Source organism: Mus pahari, chromosome 19, assembly GCF_900095145.1.
Source record: "Mus pahari chromosome 19, PAHARI_EIJ_v1.1, whole genome shotgun sequence".
Lineage (NCBI taxonomy): Eukaryota > Metazoa > Chordata > Mammalia > Rodentia > Muridae > Mus > Mus pahari.
The window spans coordinates 48,488,613-48,505,541 of NC_034608.1; the positions used below are offsets into that span (position 1 = coordinate 48,488,613).

The window sequence follows — 16,929 nt, forward strand, 5'->3', positions numbered from 1 at the left end:
ATAGAGCAACCGCTAAAGAGGACACACAATAAAAATACCATCAGCCGGGCAGTGGTGGCATACGCCTTTAATCCCAGCTCTTGGGAGGCAGAGGCAGGTGGATTTCTGAGTTTGAGGCCAGCCTGGTCTACAGAGTGAGTTCCAGGACAGCCAGAGCTACACAGAGAAACCCTGTCTCGAAAAACAAAAAACAAACAAACAAACAAACTCCATCAATCAAGTGGGATTCTTAAAGAGTTCAGTTAATCTACAAGATGGCTGGAAGAGGAGAGAATCTACACAGGAATGTTCAGGTCAGCTTTATTGTTATAGAGAGTATAAAAGCCAAAGTGATCAACCCTACATGGATACGCTGAAAGCGGAATGCTTAGCTCAAAGCATGGGTACACATCTTCATGATTTTAGATTGGGCTGATTTCCTAGAGGACTTAAATAACAGCAAAGCTAGTAGGGAAATGGTTATGGCTTAGGTAACCATAAACCTCTACAATAAGAATACTCCACACCCCCACCCCAGTCTCATACATTGGCATGCCTAGCCCCCAGTTGATGAACTATTTGGAGAGGGTCTTACTTAGGGTTCTGTGGCTGGGAGGAGACATCATGACCACAACAACTCTTATAAAGGGGAACATTTAACTGGGACTGGCTTAAAGTTTTAGAGGTCCAGTCCTAGAAAGAGGTTCAGTCCTGGGAAGGACAGCCTAGCCAAGGAGCAGGAACTTACAGAGAGATATAGTAAGGAAAGTGGCTTCTAAAAGAAACCCCTACTAAATTTGAGAGGGGAACACAGAAATTGGGTTTCCCCAAGGACAGAGCAGTTGAGGGAGAGGAACCAGGATTCCAGCCGATACAGCAGCTGATGACAAAGCCTGTGGAGATCACAGTGGTAGACAAGCCACTTCAGGTTCTCCCAAGCTTGGTGTGGGCCCAATCCTGTCCTATGAGAATTAACACTCTGCATGCATGGCACGCAAAAGTGCAGCCCTAGGTTGGCTGCTTCTGTAGGTGGAAACGGCTCTCCCTGTAAACAAAGGGGTGGGAGGAGCATGTTGAGGGGCAACCCAGCATCTGAGCTACAGAACAGCAGACACAGAGACAGAGACAGGCAGATCTCTGTGAATTCTAGACCAGCTTGGTCTACACAATAAAGCCAGGGCAGGAGCCTCTACTGATAGTTACAGCCATTTGCAAATGACCGTCTAACGTGCAAAAGGTCACATTTTTTTTCCCTCTAAGGATACTATGTAGGTTTTTGCTTAATAATAAGTAGGAATATCCTTAATAATTTAAGACATAAACACACATCACTCTTGAGCTTATGCAAAGAGAAAGAGGAATGTAGGTTTCTTTATTACGTAGATACTAATCTTCAAAGAAGAGAGAAAAATGGGAGTTGATATTAATATCTTCAAGGATTCATAGATAATAAATAAATAAATCCAGCCGGGCAGTGGTGGGGCACACCTTTAATCCCAGCCTTTGGGAGGCAGAGACAGGTGGATTTCTGAGTTCGAGGCCAGCGTGGTCTACAGAGTGAGTTCCAGGACAGCCAGGGCTATGCAGAGAAACCCTGTCTCGAAAAACTAAATCAATCAATCAATCAATCCTGGCTTGGGATCTCAATGGTTTGGAGACAAAGGCAGGGACAGATAGGTTCCTTGTGAGTTCAAGGCCAGCCTAATCTACAGAGAAAATCCAATAGCTCAGGCCACACAGAGAAAGCCTGTCTCAATAAATAATAATTGTTTTAAACTGCTTTAACTATCAAAATAAATGTGGTTATAAATTCAGTGTTTATGATGGTATTACAAATCCTCTAGGAGTGAGGACAACATATAGAAGACCTAAATAAAAAGGGGACTGCTAGACTGATCAACCTATACTTTTGATGACTTCGGGTTGCTGGACTAAGGACATGATCCTTTTGGAGAAAGGTTCTGAGTTTATGTTAACAGGAAAATGGAAAAGGCTTTGGGCTCCTTCCAAAGTAAAAGGGATTTGATAGAGGGACATCCCCTGAGGATCTCAGCTACATACAGGAGAAAATCAAAAGGGCCAAATGTACTGGTAATGCATATTACTAAACCCTCTATTGAAACAGCTCTGAAACTGCCTGGGACATATATATGTCTCCAGCTAGAACCTCAGCTTGCATGGGCAATAAATCTTGTTGGCTTAGACATTCTCATACTTACTATTGCATACAATCCTTTCAGGTGGTCTGAACGCAGATTTATATTGCTGTTTGATTATATGAGCAAACTAACTTCTGATGAAACACTGTTGTCTTTCACATGTTCCAAGAGCAGGAAATTACCGTTAACTGATCTGTGCATCCTTCATGTTCCATACAAATGTCTTTATAGACTATGTATTGCTTGTAAGATTTACATATTATAGAATGGAAGACCAAGAGGGCAACACTGACATGATCCACCCATGGCGATGCTGAGAGGCTGGGACCTGCTGTTCTAGACCCCTGATCAATCCTCTTTAAACTGATGCTGTTCCCAGAGACTTCCTTTCAGAACAGCTTCAGAAAGGACTGCTATTCCCAGGTAACCCCAGTTCATCCAGCCTTTCCAACTGTTCCACTCAGGGCTTCAGTGAAGCCCTGATCTTCATGAAGCACTCGACATGATTGCCTGACACATTGTTAACATTTGGACTTGCCTGTGATTGATATTATTATTACTTAGAATAGAGAGCCAAATGGGAATCCTGTTCACATGGAAAAGGATTGCCATGTCACTTTTCTTGCTGTCTAAAACACCTTCAACAGTGCCTATGTACAACAAAATGTTGCATTTAATACTTTGGAGCAGTTCGGGGTTTCCTGAGGACTGAATTGAGAGATGCCTCATGTGTGTGCTAGGTCGGTTCTCTAAGACAAAGCTATGGTCTCAGCCTACACACACACACGAACACACTCGAGAAATGGTCTCGCCAAGTAGCCCTGTGTGCTGACTTGTAACTTGCTGTGTAGCCCAGACCAGCCGTGAACATTCATTCCTCTTGCCTTAGCTTTCTGAGTAGCTGGGGTTATATAGAGCTTTATCACTAAACCAAGGCTTGGCTCTTAAGTTATTTGGGAATAATTAACTTGTACTTTTTAAGCCTCGTTTTCCACAACTGTAAAAAGCAAGCAACCAACAAACACAATCCCGGTAAATCCAGTTTGGTCTACTTTAATCCACAAATCCCAGCATGGTTTCCGTACCTGAGTGCACGGCACTTGGCTATTTAATTCAGGGTTCTAGATTCTGCTGACTGACTTTGGGTGAGTTTACTGAAGGGTTGGGCACTGTGTATGAGACCTGGAACTGCATCTGTCCCAAGGGACCACCTGATCTGAACAGTGGAAGCCACATTTATTGGTCAGTCAGAACCAGTGGGCACATTCTTTCCAAGAAGAAAGAACAAATATTCTGGCATAAGAGGTCTTGCAGAATACATATTTTGTTTGTTTGTTTGTTTTTTGGCTTTTGTGTTAGCAACTCTGATTAATGCTGGACGAATGTTTCAGTAAGGCTTGTTATAATTTGGGCTGGAGAAATAGCTCAGTGGTTAAAAGCACTGACTACCCTTCCAGAGGTCCCGAGTTCAATTCCCAGCAACCACGTGGTGACTCACAACCATCTATAATGGGATCTGATGCCCTCTTCTGGTGTGTCTGAAGACAGCGACAGTGTACTCACATACCTAAAATAAATAAATAAATAAATCTTTTTTTTTTTAAAGACTTGTTATAATTTGAAATGAAAAGAAAAATAGTTACATTATTTTTTTTCTTGTCTTTAAGAAGGACCTTAGACTGTCCTGAACTGGAGAAGTGGAAGGATCCCCGTGACAACACGGGAGGAACATTTGATTTGGAGTTGAGGTACACTACTTGAAGCTAAATGAGAGAGAGTGGGCAGTGGGGTGGGAAGATGCTACCAAGAGCTTCCCCTTTTAGTCAAGTGACCCTGAGGGTTTCCCACTGATACTTTTCTAGGTTTAGCACAGAGAGATCTTGGGTGAGAGGCCTTGCATTCCCGTAGAGCACTTTCAAAGCCTGGCTGTTAGCCTTCACCCAGCAACATATTCATGCAACATATTCTGATTATGGTTTCCTCTCAGCACCTCCCTCCTTTCCTACCCACCCAATCCAGAAACTTTCTCTCTCTCGTTAGAATACAAACAGGCATTAATAATAATAATAATAATAATAATATAAAATAAAAACCAACCAACCAGAGTAGGATAAAATGAACAAACAGGAAAAAAAAAGAGCCAGAAGAGAAAGCATAAGAAACACATACAACTCTTAGATGCACACATTTGTACACACAGGACACCCATAAAAATGAAATCACAAACTATAATCTATAACCAAAAGCATTGTAAGGTGTCTTAGTTAGAGTTTTACTGCTGTGAACAGACACCAATGACCAAGGCAACTCTTTTTTTTTTATTATTATTATTTTCTTTATTTACATTTCAAATGCTATCCTGAAAGTTCCCTATTCCCCCCACCCCCTCCAAGGCAACTCTTAAAAGGACAACATTTAATTGGAGCTGGCTTACAGGTTCAGAGGTTCAGTCCATTACCATCAAGGCAGGAGCATGGTAGCATCCAGGCAGGCATGGTGCAGGAGGAGCTGAGAGTTCTACATCTTCATCTGAAGGCTGCTAGCAGAATACTGACTTCCAGGCAGCTAGGATGAGGGTCTTACAGCCCACACCCACAGTGACACACCTACTCCAACAGGACCACACCTTCTAATCATGCTACTCTCTGAGCCAAGAATACACAAACCATCACATAAGAAAAAAAAAAAATCCATTGAGTTCAGTTTGTTTTGGTCATCTACTGCAAGCGTGGGACTACCATTAAGTGTGGTTAGTAAAATGAAAATAGTATGAATTACACCGGTCCCTGTCTAGTTTCAAATGAATGAGACTCAAACTACGATTTATTTATTAGGCTCTGCGCAATTACTGGGGTATGACCCCTAATCTATTCTCTAGTGCTAGTCGAGCTACTTCCCCAACTGTGCTCCCCAAATACTTACTGTCTGGATCTTCCTGGGTGATTCCTGCTCCAGCAGCCTGGTGTCCCGGGAAGGCATTTCACTAGGGGCCTTGGTACTGCTCCCTCATGGCTAATGGAGTCTCTCTCTCTCTCTCTCTCTCTCTCTCTCTCTCCCTCCCTCCCTCTCTCTCTCTTAATTTCAGTCCCTATAAACCCAAGATGGGTGCATTTTTCACTATGTGAAATGTAAAACCAACCAACCAACCAACCAACCAACCAACCAACCAACCAACCAACCAACCAGAACACTGTGAGCCTCCTGTCTGCAGCCTCTTCATTTAAACCTACCTCATTGGACAGAAGCGGGGTGCATTCTCCCTCCCTCCAGACAAAATTCTCTACCTAGATTTGTGATGTATTACCTTGGGCCAAGCTGCTGTGCGGTAGGAAAGACATGTGTATCATAGTCTGGCTTTTTGTTTAACTGAAAAGACCTGCCATGTAATAAAGATGTAATAAAGGGGTCTTCTTTTTTTTTCTCTCTTTCTCTCTTTCTTTCTCTCTTTCTTTCTTTCTTTCTTTCTTTCTTTCTTTCTTTCTTTCTTTCTTTCTTTCTTTCTTTCTTTCTTTCTCTTTTTTTGAGACAGGGTTTCTCTGTGTAGCCCTGGCCGTCCTGGAGCTCACTCTGTAGACCAGGCTGGCCTCGAACTCAGAAATCTGCCTGCCTCTGCCTCCCGAGTGCTGGGATTAAAGGCGTGCGCCACCACTGCCCGGCAATAAGGGATCTTCTAACCTCACCCCCTGGCTCTTTTCCTGGCTGGAGATCCTAGAGAACAGATTAGGTTTATTTTACAATCTGATACATTCTGGTACTTGTTTCTTTTCCTAGGCTAAAAGATACCATTGGGTGCAGTTACAGTTGGGCCTGAGATCTAACGGTCTAAATTCAGTGTGCGGGAAGTCGCTAGAGGGGAGAGTTTTAGTGCACGCTTCATAAGTGCATGAAGCATCATGAATATCCTACAGCCTGTTACAGCAGTTTTCTCTCTTGTTCTCATAGTTTGCTTTCTGATGTTCGGATAAAACACCGAGAGCAAAAACAACTTGGGGAGGAAAGGTTTTTTTTATCATCTTACAGTTGATAGTCCATTGGAAGAGAAGTTAGGGCAGGAATTTGAGACAGGACCTAAAGCAAAAGCCGTGAGAGAACACTGCTTCCTGGCTTCCTCTTGTGGCTACTTTTCTTGTACCTCCTAGGACTATTTGCTTAGGCGTGGAGCATGGCACATCCCACAGGGCACTGGGCCTTTCCACACCAGTCTTTAGTCAAGAAAATGTCACCCCGGCCCATATTTGCTTACAGGCCAAAATGATGGAGACATCTTCTTAGTTAAGGTTCGCCCTTCCAATTGAATCTAGTTTCTGCCAAGTTGACAAAAACAAAACAAAACAAAACAAAACACCAACCAGTATACTTTAAAATATAGTTTAGATAGAGTCCCACTATGTAGCCCAGGCTAGCCTTGAACTCATTAGCCTTCTATCTCAGTCTACTAAATGCTGGGATCATAGGCATGTCTCACAATAACCAGGTCCAAATTCTTATTACTTTACTAATTAAAAAAATAAAAAACCACTTCAAATTTTAGATTCCGTTTAGAGTGAAGCACGTTGTTTAGGTCTGGGTACAGGAACTATTTAGCACAATGGCTGTAGATTTAATACCCAGCACTACAGACAGCAAAGATGATAAGGTCATTTCTCAGCTGCACAAATTCTGTTTTCCTAAGGATCAGTCACACACTTCCTGCCTGTCCACCATTCAGCCTCTGGAACAGTCGATCAGAAAGCACATGATGTTTTTTTACTTGCCTCTGTATTGAGACAGTATACAGTAACTAATTTGGCTAAATAAATGCAGTATTACTGTTCTTTTCTCCAGCCATTGTGCACCACGTTGTCCCAAGGTCAGTGTCACAGTGCCATAGTGATCTTGCAAAAAAAAAAAAAAAAAAAAAAAAAAGCAAGCAAGCAAACAAAAACCAAAAATCCCACTCCCCCAAAGAAACCAAAACAGCTCACTTCAAGTCAGACAGTGCATCCCTTTAATCCCAGCACTCAGGAGACTAAGATAAAAGGATAAAGAGTTGAAGGCCAGCCTGAGCTACATAGTAAGATACTATATAAAATAAAGGCCAGGGCATTCTGAGTTGAAGGCCAGCTACAGAGCAGGGTCCAGGACAGCTAGGGCTACATTGTCTCGAAACCCTGTCTCAAGAAACTGTGTCTCAAAACCCCCAAATCAACCAACCAAACAAATAAAAAATTGAAAACAACCTCAGATTCTGGTTTTCTTCACCTAGTTGTGGCTAACATACCTGTTATGATTTGAATATGTCCACTGATAGTATTTGGAACTGGGAGCCCCTACGTTTTCATGAGAGGTCGAATCTCATTAGTGAGGACTGACTTAGTCACCAAGGTATCCCATGCCCATGGTCACCTGGAACTTAGAGCAGATAAACCAGTCAGGCACTGAGACCAAAGCATCCCTCCTGCCAGGAGCCTTGGTTTAACGAAATTGGGAATTGACTTTGTGCTTCGGTCCTCCTAGCTAGTGAGCTCAGTCTCCTGTGATTTAAAAGGACATCAGGACCCTTCCTTTCAAGAGGGGCTTCTATAGAGAACTTTCCAGAATTTCCAGGACCTGATGCATTTCCGAGCCAATAGCGGGGAGAGGCACCAGTGAGGGGCGGTCCAAAGTGTTTTGAAGCCGGGACCGCTAGCTTTTAAACCCCGCATCCACGAAAACGTGGATCCAGGATCTCGCAGGCTGACTTCGGTGGGATGATCCGGGAGCTGCGCCCGCCATTCCATCGAGCCTTCTCCGGGTCTTCGCAAGAGCTCAGGCGCGTAAATAGAAAGTGAGGACTCTGGGGAGTGGGTAGAGCGTCCTGCATCCCCCTGAGGATGGTTGAAGTACAGTGCTGGGGACTTGTTTTGATGCCCTGATGCCTAAGGTGAGTCTCCTGCTGCCGGTGGAAACTGGGGCGCTGTGCAGAAGCGGAGTGTAAGAGGAGACAGTTTGTTGGGCCCTGGCGGAGCACCCGACTCCGCTGGGAGGAGGTGGGGGTGGGATCCCTAGAAACCCTAAGCGCGGCTTTCTGGAACCAGAAACTGGGGCGCAAGCCGATCTGGCCGCTTAGAGCACAGATAGAAGCAGGTGGCCTCAGAGCCTTGGGCTCGGGGAACCGGGAGGAGCGCGGTATCCCGAGGGTCTGATTTAGCACAGAGCTGGGGCAGCAACTCAGCTTCCTTCCCAAGGCCCCAGGCAAAAGTCTCAAGGCCCTGCTATGGTGAGAATTGCAGCTTGACTCGCACCTGGGTGCTGCTCCCTTGAAACACTTGTTGATAGAACTTGTGCCCAGCGAGTAGCAGTTTTGACTTTCCGGAGGTGGATACATTGTGCACTTAGTAGATACTTTGGAAGAGCCTACATAAGAGCGGGTTTTGATTATCCACACTCTACTGGCTAATTTTGTGTCAACTTGACACAGGCTGGAGTTATCATAGAGAAAAGAGCTTCAGTTGGGGAAATGCCTCCGTGAGATCCAGCTGCAAGGCATTTTCTCAATTAGTGATCAAGGGTGGGAGGTCCCCTTGTGGGTGGTGCTATCTCTGGGCAGGTAGTTTTGGTTCTAGAAGAAAGCAAGCTGAGCAAGCCAGTAAACAACATCCCTCCATGACCTCTGCATCAGCTCCTGCTTCCTGACCTGCTTGAGTTCCAGTGTAAGCTGAATAAACCCTTTCCTCCCCAACTTGCTTCTTGGTCATGATGTTTGTGCAGGAATAGAAACCCTGACTAAGACACACACACAAGTCATTTTAGGCTTTTTGCACCCAGCTAGGGCACTTAAAATACGACTCATTTCGTATTACAAGATACAGAACTTGTGATTTTTTTTTTAAATGACATTTGATTGGGATTTTTCCAGGATTCATTAACTGATAGCAAATCTTACACAAAATGTCTTTTTCTTAACATAACAGCTCCAACAGATTATCTCCTAAGCACTGATACGATGCCCTGAAACAGCACTTAGAATAATTGATGATTCTGACTTGTTTTGTGCAGTGCATGCAACTCTGATAGGTCCAATTTGGAATAAGGCTAGCTGAGACTCAGGACTGTAGTGCCTTCAAATTCAGCTTTCCTTCCTTCAGATGAGGTGCACCACTCCTCACACGTGCAGGACCAGTCTTGGGCTTGCTGAAGATGTCATGCTACAATCTAGATTCTTGCTTCCCTTTGCTCCACGATACTCTCAGATGGGAGTTCTTTCCAGGTAGGGCATGAATTGGTTTCTGCCTTGAATAATCAGCCCCAGCGTTGAACACTGGGGCTAGCCACATATAGAGTACTCTTTATTTCAGGGTTAGAACTGCCTCTCAAATGCTTTCCAAGATGTGTGTAGTGCTCCAGTGCTGTTAGGTCTCAAACCTGTGATAGAGGGCTAACCGAGGTCTCTATTAACATATCAAAGTTGAGGTTGGCAACCATGTTCTTCCAGCATCCCTCAGTCCTTAAAAGTTACAGGGTTCCTCCTGGCTGGCGTACCCAGCTCTCTACCCTAAACTTCTCCAGTGAGCAATCCTCCCTCAGCTGCTCTGCCCTATATAACTCAGTCATTTTGGCTACGATTCCCCCCTCCTTCTGCCATTGTTGGCTCTTGGTCTCCTGGCCCTCCCTTTTCTTGCTTCCCCATTCCCTCCCATGGCCTGGCTCAGTCTACTGGTCATGTCCACTCTAGACTCTCTCAGCTGTCCCTGCCTTGGGCTATGCTATCCCTCATATCTATTATGCACTCTGTTACCTCTCCAGTAAACTTTCCTCCACCATACCTGGGAGAGGTCATCTCACTTCTTTTCTTTTCTTTTCTTTTCTTTTCTTTTCTTTTCTTTTCTTTTCTTTCTTTCTTTCTCTCATTCTCTCATTCTTTCTTATTCAATGACCTGTATTTCTAGCACTCATTCTGGAAACCAAGGCAAGAGAAGGTGATTTAGAGGCCAGCTTAGACTATGTAGCCAGACCTTGCCTTAGAAAAGAAAAGAAAAGAAAAGAAAACAAAACAAAACAAAATAGAAAACTGAAACTGGTCTTTTGCTTCTAAGCCAAAGGCAATGCATCAAATGACCAAAAAGGTGTGTCAAAATTCTGAGGTTGTAATAACTCATCTGCTGGCTTCCTGCTAGATGGCAGTGTCTAACAGTGAATCAGAGTCTCCTTTGGTACTGCATTGCTGCTCATTCTGCATTCTTCAAGGACAAAAATAAAGCAGCTTTCATGTGTTTTTCTTGTAAACAGCATTCAGAAAAGCCTTCTTTAGGATCATACTTAGGAAATAACATAAACCGTGATAATTCGGCCAATGTTTCTTATGTATGCATAAATCTGGCATAGCACAAAAACCTTCCCAGACTATATTTAAGTGCTTTTATATGTATGTGGGATTGACTCAGGAAACACAGCATCTTACTCTTGTCATTCTACACCAGACACCGTCTCCTATGAGCTCATGTTTGTATACTTGGTCCCTGGTTGGTGGCACTATGTTGGGAAGTTGTAGATCCTTTAGGAGGTGGGGCCTGGGTGATGGAAGTAGGTCCCCAGGAAGCGACCAAGGCAGGAAACTAGAGAAATAGACTGAGTTCACATCCGTTGTTTCTTTTTCAGCTTAGGGGTTGTAGCCCAGGGCCTTGTGTATGGTAGGCAAACAACCTATCACTGAGCTGCAGCTCCATATTGGGCCTCTTTTAAAGCTGATATTTGGAAGTTTTGTGAAGTCATGTGCAGACTTCAGTCAGAGCAAGATACTCACTTTTCCTTCTTGGGACATGAATTCATCACTCGCTGAGTGGAGAATCCAGGAGTCTGGGAATGGGAAGAACACTGGCTTTGGGGCTTGAGTGCACCCACTGTAGGGATGAATGAGGAGTCTTGACTCAGCGTAGTGGAAAGGAGCAGATGAAAGTGCTTGAAAACATGACACATTCCTGCCAGTGCCCCATGTCATCTCTTCCTAAGGACAGCCACACTTGAAGGGGTGCACTGGAGATTTATGCATGATGAAGTGATAGTATCTCTTGGAGAACCGAGTCTATTTGAGAAATTAAGCATGACTGTGAATCATTCAGGTTTAATCCTTCGGAAACTAGTCTCTGGTGTTATCTTTATAGCCTAGTATAGATGATTGCTATTGATTCTCCAATTGCTAATGGAGAACCCATCAGAAGAGTCATTTTAGAGCTGTGTGTCTTATGCTTCACTTCTGTCTTGCCAATGGGGAGAGGGGGGAGGAGTGGAGCCCATTGAGCGTCAGGATTTGGATAGTTAATCTTGATTGTCAGCATCAGGGAAGCAGGACTCTGGAAACTTCCCAGACAGTGTTTCCAGAAAGGTTCAGGTGAGAAGGGAAGGCTTACTCTGAATGAGAGCAGCGGCATCCTGTGTGCTGGATAAAAGTGAATGGAACTCTAGCACCACCCGTTTCCTGATTGTAGACACACAGTGTGAGTAGCCCCCTCACACAGCTGCTCCTGTGCCTTCCCCACCGTGAGGTGAGCCAAACCTAAGCCACCCTAGGTCCCTTAAGTCCCTTACGTTGCTTTGGTCACATACTTTCTTGCATCAATAAGAAAAGTAGCAATTCCAGAGTTAGACAACTCAGTGTATCAGGCATGTCAGTAGACCTACCTGGCGTTTATCAACTTCACCAGGGATGGGGCAGAAATCATTCCTTGGTTCTATCGCTGGCTCCGCACTGCCAAAAAGTTGGCCCTCACAGTCTAGGTTTTCTTTGAGATACTTAGCCTTACCTTCTATAGAAGCAAACAGGAGTTATTTTCCTGCTCATTTCTTCATATAAATGCTAGATGCGCCACTCACCCAGACCCTTTCCTCAGAACAGATGGACAACCTTAGATAGTGCGAAGCAGCCATGCAAGGCATTAGGGAAGTTCAGCTCTTGGTCAGGAAATGGTTAGTCAAAGTCCGTTTCAGATGTTACATACTGTGGTGGTATGTATATGCTTGCCCCAGGGAGTGGTACTATTAGAAGATGTGGCCCTGTTGGAGTAGGTATATCCTTGTTGGAGTAGGTGTATCACTGTGGATGTGGAGTTTAAAACCCTCATCCTAGCTGCCTGGAAGTCAGTATTCTGCTAGCAGCCTTCAGATGAAGATGTAGAACTCTCAGCTCCTCCTGCACCATGCCTGCCTGGATGCTGCCGTGCTCCTGCCTTGATGATAATGGACTGAACCTCTGAACCTGTAAGCCAGCCCCAATTAAATGTCTGCAAGCTGCCGTGGTCATGGTGTCTATTCACAGCAGTAAAACCCTAACTAAGACATACCATGGCCTATGGACAGATACTTTGTCTGTCCGGGAAAAGAATTTTATGGGGCACTGTTCTGACATTCTCTCTTCAGAGTTCTCTCTGAACAACTCTGAGGTTCATCCTGTCGGCAATGGTGAAAGAGAAACAGAGAGGAGCCTCCCTTTTGGAGTGCCCTTTCGTTGGAGCTTGAGGGCCTGCACAATGCTCTCTGTGGGTCCATCTGCCCTCCCCAGCTGGAGGATTTCTGACTTGATGACATGCTACTGGCTAATTACTGGCGTGGATTAGATTGCCTGCTACTATTGTAAATGTACCCTGAGGCCTGGCAGGTTGCTACAGAGTGTAATTCAGGTACTAGACTCTGCTCTTTAGTCGTGAATATTTAAGTCACAGCCAGGTTCCTGAGACCTTCCTACAGCTCTGGCTTCAGCAGTAACCTATCTTGAGGTGATGATGTACATTAAGGGAATTTGTACTCTCAAAATATTCTTTGGTAGCTGATATGACTGTATACAAATTGCCAAACAAAACCAAAAGTCAACCCCTTGCTAGTATCCTGAGCAGAAGTAGCTACAAAAATATCCCACACTAGCTTCTGAATCTCTCTTCGGCAGATGCTTTCCTTTGTTCTCGACTCTTTTTGTCCTAGTATCTGCCATGTTTCTGGTGTCTCTTTCTTCCTATTGATCTCGAAATCACATGACCTGATTTCTAGACCCATTTCTAAAACTACGATCCCGGGCCAGTTGCTTACATTTAGTGAGGCTTAATCCCCCTTTTGTAATAACCGGAGTCATCCCCACCTTGCCTCATTTTTCAAAGCGATCGTAAACGAGATCGATTGAAGCGATAGAGTTGAAACTCTTTGGCAGCCGATGGAGTCTGAGTTTTACTTTTAGTGATTTAGATGATTGTGCGTGTGTGTTTCGTGTGGGACGAATATGGCTGTGTGTGTGCGCCAGTGAATACATGTGAAGGTCAAAGGGCAGCTTTTCTGGAAGTTTCGAGTCTTTCACCGTGAATTCTGGGGATCAAACCTAGGTCGGAGGTTTGCACGCTAAGTGATTTTACCCACTGACCCATCTAACTGGGCTGCAAGTGATGTAGTTTCATTCCCGTCTCAGATGGGAAGGTTGTACTACCTAATCTGGGTCGTACTAATTATAGCAGAAGTAAATTGCTTTTGCATGTAAAATGAAAACTTAATAATCTTTCTGCCATGCAAGGGAAAGGATGATCTCTATTATTCCTTACAGTGAATACACCGAGGACTAGAAATTCTTAGTAACGTCTCCACATTGATACTAGGTTTGAAGGAGAGAACCTGAAACTGGAATCCAAAATGCTAGCTCCGTATCTTATGTAGTTACAGCTATTATTACTGTGCACTGAGTAGAATCCTGCAGGGCGCTTTTGAGGTTCTTAGAGCCTTCTGTTCCCTTCCTCTTTGACCCATCAGCTGACACAGCTGTTCTAGGCAGGGATGGTTGTTCTCTGTGTTAGTGTCATTTAGTATGAATTTTATAGTATTCATGTTAAAAAAACTATAACGAATCTGTGAATTTCAGAGCTAAGCTGGTTTCTGTTTGTAGTATTTATCAAAGTTATAATTTTGTAAAATAATTTTTCTAGATTATTATTTACAGTATTTCTCTCCTTCCCTTTTATTTCCCTAGCTCCTCCCTTGCCTTCTCTCAATTTCGTGGCCTGCTTTGTAAATTGCTGTTACACACATATATGTGCACACACACACACATACATACATACACACACACATACACATACACACACATACACACATACACACACATACACACATGCACACACATGCACACACACATATACACACATACACACACACATGCACACATACATACACACACATACACACATACACACACGCATGCACACACACACACACACACACACATACACACACACACACACATTCCTCAATATATAAATATAGCTTGCTCAACCTGTATAATACTGGCATGTATAGAGCTAACTACATTGCATAACCAATTTGAGGGCTCTTTGATGAGGAAATTGGGACTGGCTGTGCTCCACTCCAATAGTTAGAGAAGCCACATGATGACCAAGCTGTACATCTGCTACAAATGTGTGTGGAGCCCATGTCCAGCTCCTGCACACTTTTTGATTGGTGGTTGGTTCAGTCTTTGTGAGTCCCCAAGGGCCTAGGTTAGTTGACTCTGTTGGTCTTCTTGTGGTGTCCTTGACACCCCCCCCAACACACACACACACACACACACACACACACACACACACACACACACACACACACACACTGCGGCGCTCGGGCTTGCTCAGTTCTATCCCTTACTCTCCCACAAGACTCCTGAGCTCTGGTTAATGTTTGGCTATGGGTGTCTGCATCTGTTTCCATCCGCTGCTGGATGAAGCCTTTCAGGAGACGGTTATGCTAGGTTCCTGTCTGCAAGCATAGCAGAATATCATTGATAGCGTCGGGGGTTGGCTTTCTCCCATGGGATGGTCTCGAGTTGGATGAGTCATTGGCTGGCCATTCCCCTGTCTCTGCTCCATCTTTATGCCTGTGCATCTTGTTGTTAGGACAGATTTTAGCATGAAGGTTTTGTGAGTCAGTCGATGTCACCCTCCTTCCACTGGAAGTCCTTTCTGGCCATAGGAGGTTGCCACTTCAGTCTCTGTATTCCCCTCTGGTAGAAATCTCAGGGAGTGAGACTGGAAATCGGTTGGGGGCATCTCCCCAGCTGGAGAACTGGGATGGGGGAGGCTATGGGGAGTCTGTGGGGGTGACCCTGCCTGCTCTGGCCTGCCTGCCCCCCCCCCCCCCCCCATCTTTGGAAGAGGCTGGGAATGTAGATCAGTTGATTGGCTGCCTGCATGGAGTACACAAGGCCCTGGGTTTCATTCCTAATGCCCCATAAATTTGGGCATGTTGGTGGATGCCTATAATACCAGCGTTAGTGGGTGGAATCAGGGTTGGGGAAGGAATCAGAGGTTCAGGTCTATCTTTGGCTATAATAGTGAGGTTGAGGCCAGCCTGACTTCATGGGGACCTGTCTCTGAAACACCCAAAAAGTTTAGCCAGTTCAGATAGATGAAGATCTTATGTGAAGCTTGCAGAAACTCACGTTCCCCACACGGCCCCCCAGTTTTGCTGTACTTTCTACAAAAGACTCAACAAATAATCCAGAAAACAAAACTCCTTGAGGGGCTGGTTGGTTTCTTTAGTCTCAGTCTTTATTATTTCCCCTCCCCCTGGCTTTATCAGTGTGTGTGTGTGTGTGTGTGTGTGTGTGTGTGTGTGTGTGTATGTGTGTATTATTTCTTTATTCCCTTAAGACCTGGGTAGGAAGTAACTTCCTGTAAGTAACCCTGGAATCCAATCTTCTGATGGCAGAGGAATTACAGAGAGAGTTGAGACTTGGGAGTTGATGAAACTGTGTGGCCCTGAGCAAGTTAGGTAACCATTTTGGCCTCAGTTACCTTATTTCTGAGGGAGGTAGTAAGTATATGTATATGACTAGGTTTTATGTACAGGATCTATAAGGTCCCTTTTAGTGTAAGACTTCTGTGCTTTTACCCAGTAAGGCTATGCCTGTCAATCCTTCATAATGGTTCACATGCTGTTCATTTGTTGCAGAGTATTTGGATGGCACGGTGTCTGAGGACTCCAGCTGTCCTGATGATAGCCTAAGAAGATTGCATGCTGTTCCCTCTCAGCGCCAAGCCAAGACCATTCGGAACCTTGGCTCTCAGTTCTTCATGGAGACCGGCTCCTGGCAGGAAATTGGCATCCCGATGGTTCCTCCAAGTGACGTTGTCTCTGGCTGTGGGCTGACTAGAGGACACGTCGTGGCCAGGCCAGCCCTTTGTCAGTCATCTGGGTCGGGGCAGCATGTTGCGGGTTCAGAGGAGGAAGCTTCTGGCCTCTTGCCTGTGCATGACAGCGACTGTCTTTCTGATGGTCACACTCCAGGTACTGGGAATCTGGGTTGTGTAGAGCAGATTCATTGCTAGACCTTTTCTTTTTTTCTTTTCTTTTCTTTTTTTTTTTTAAAGATTTATTTATTTATTATATGTAAGTACACTGTAGCTGTCCTCAGACACTCCAGAAGAGGGAGTCAGATCTTGTTAAGGATGGTTGTGAGCCACCATGTGGTTGCTGGGATTTGAACTCTGCACCTTTGGAAGAGCAGTGGGGTGCTCTTACCCACTGAGCCATCTCCCCAGCCTGCTAGACCTTTTCTATCTCCTTCCTTCCCAGTTCCCTTTCCTCAGGACTCTTGAGTTGTTGATGTTTGCTTAACTTTTCAGCATCGTGAACTCACATTACACAATGCAAGGAGAGCACATCAATTCTGTTCTTTTCTTTTATTATTTTTCTTCATCCCTCCTCCGCCTCCTCTTCATTTTCCTCCTTTCTTCTTCTTCTTCTTCTTCTTCTTCTTCTTCTTCTTCTTCTTCTTCTTCTTCTTCTTCTTCTTCTTCTTCTTCTTCTTCTT

At 44.5% G+C, this 16,929-nt stretch overlaps 1 protein-coding gene across 1 annotated transcript in view; it reads left to right on the top strand.

Annotated features, from left to right (window-relative positions):
• Positions 1-7,951: 7,951 nt before the first annotated feature.
• Positions 7,952-16,929, top strand: part of Fut10 (fucosyltransferase 10) — a 68,089-nt gene continuing 59,111 nt past the window's right edge. Inside the window, exons 1-2 of the mRNA XM_021219500.2 lie at positions 7,952-8,040; positions 16,068-16,403. Of these exons, the coding sequence (XP_021075159.1) occupies positions 16,323-16,403 (81 nt within the window). The 5' untranslated portion in view covers positions 7,952-8,040; positions 16,068-16,322. The remainder of the gene's footprint in view (positions 8,041-16,067; positions 16,404-16,929) is intronic.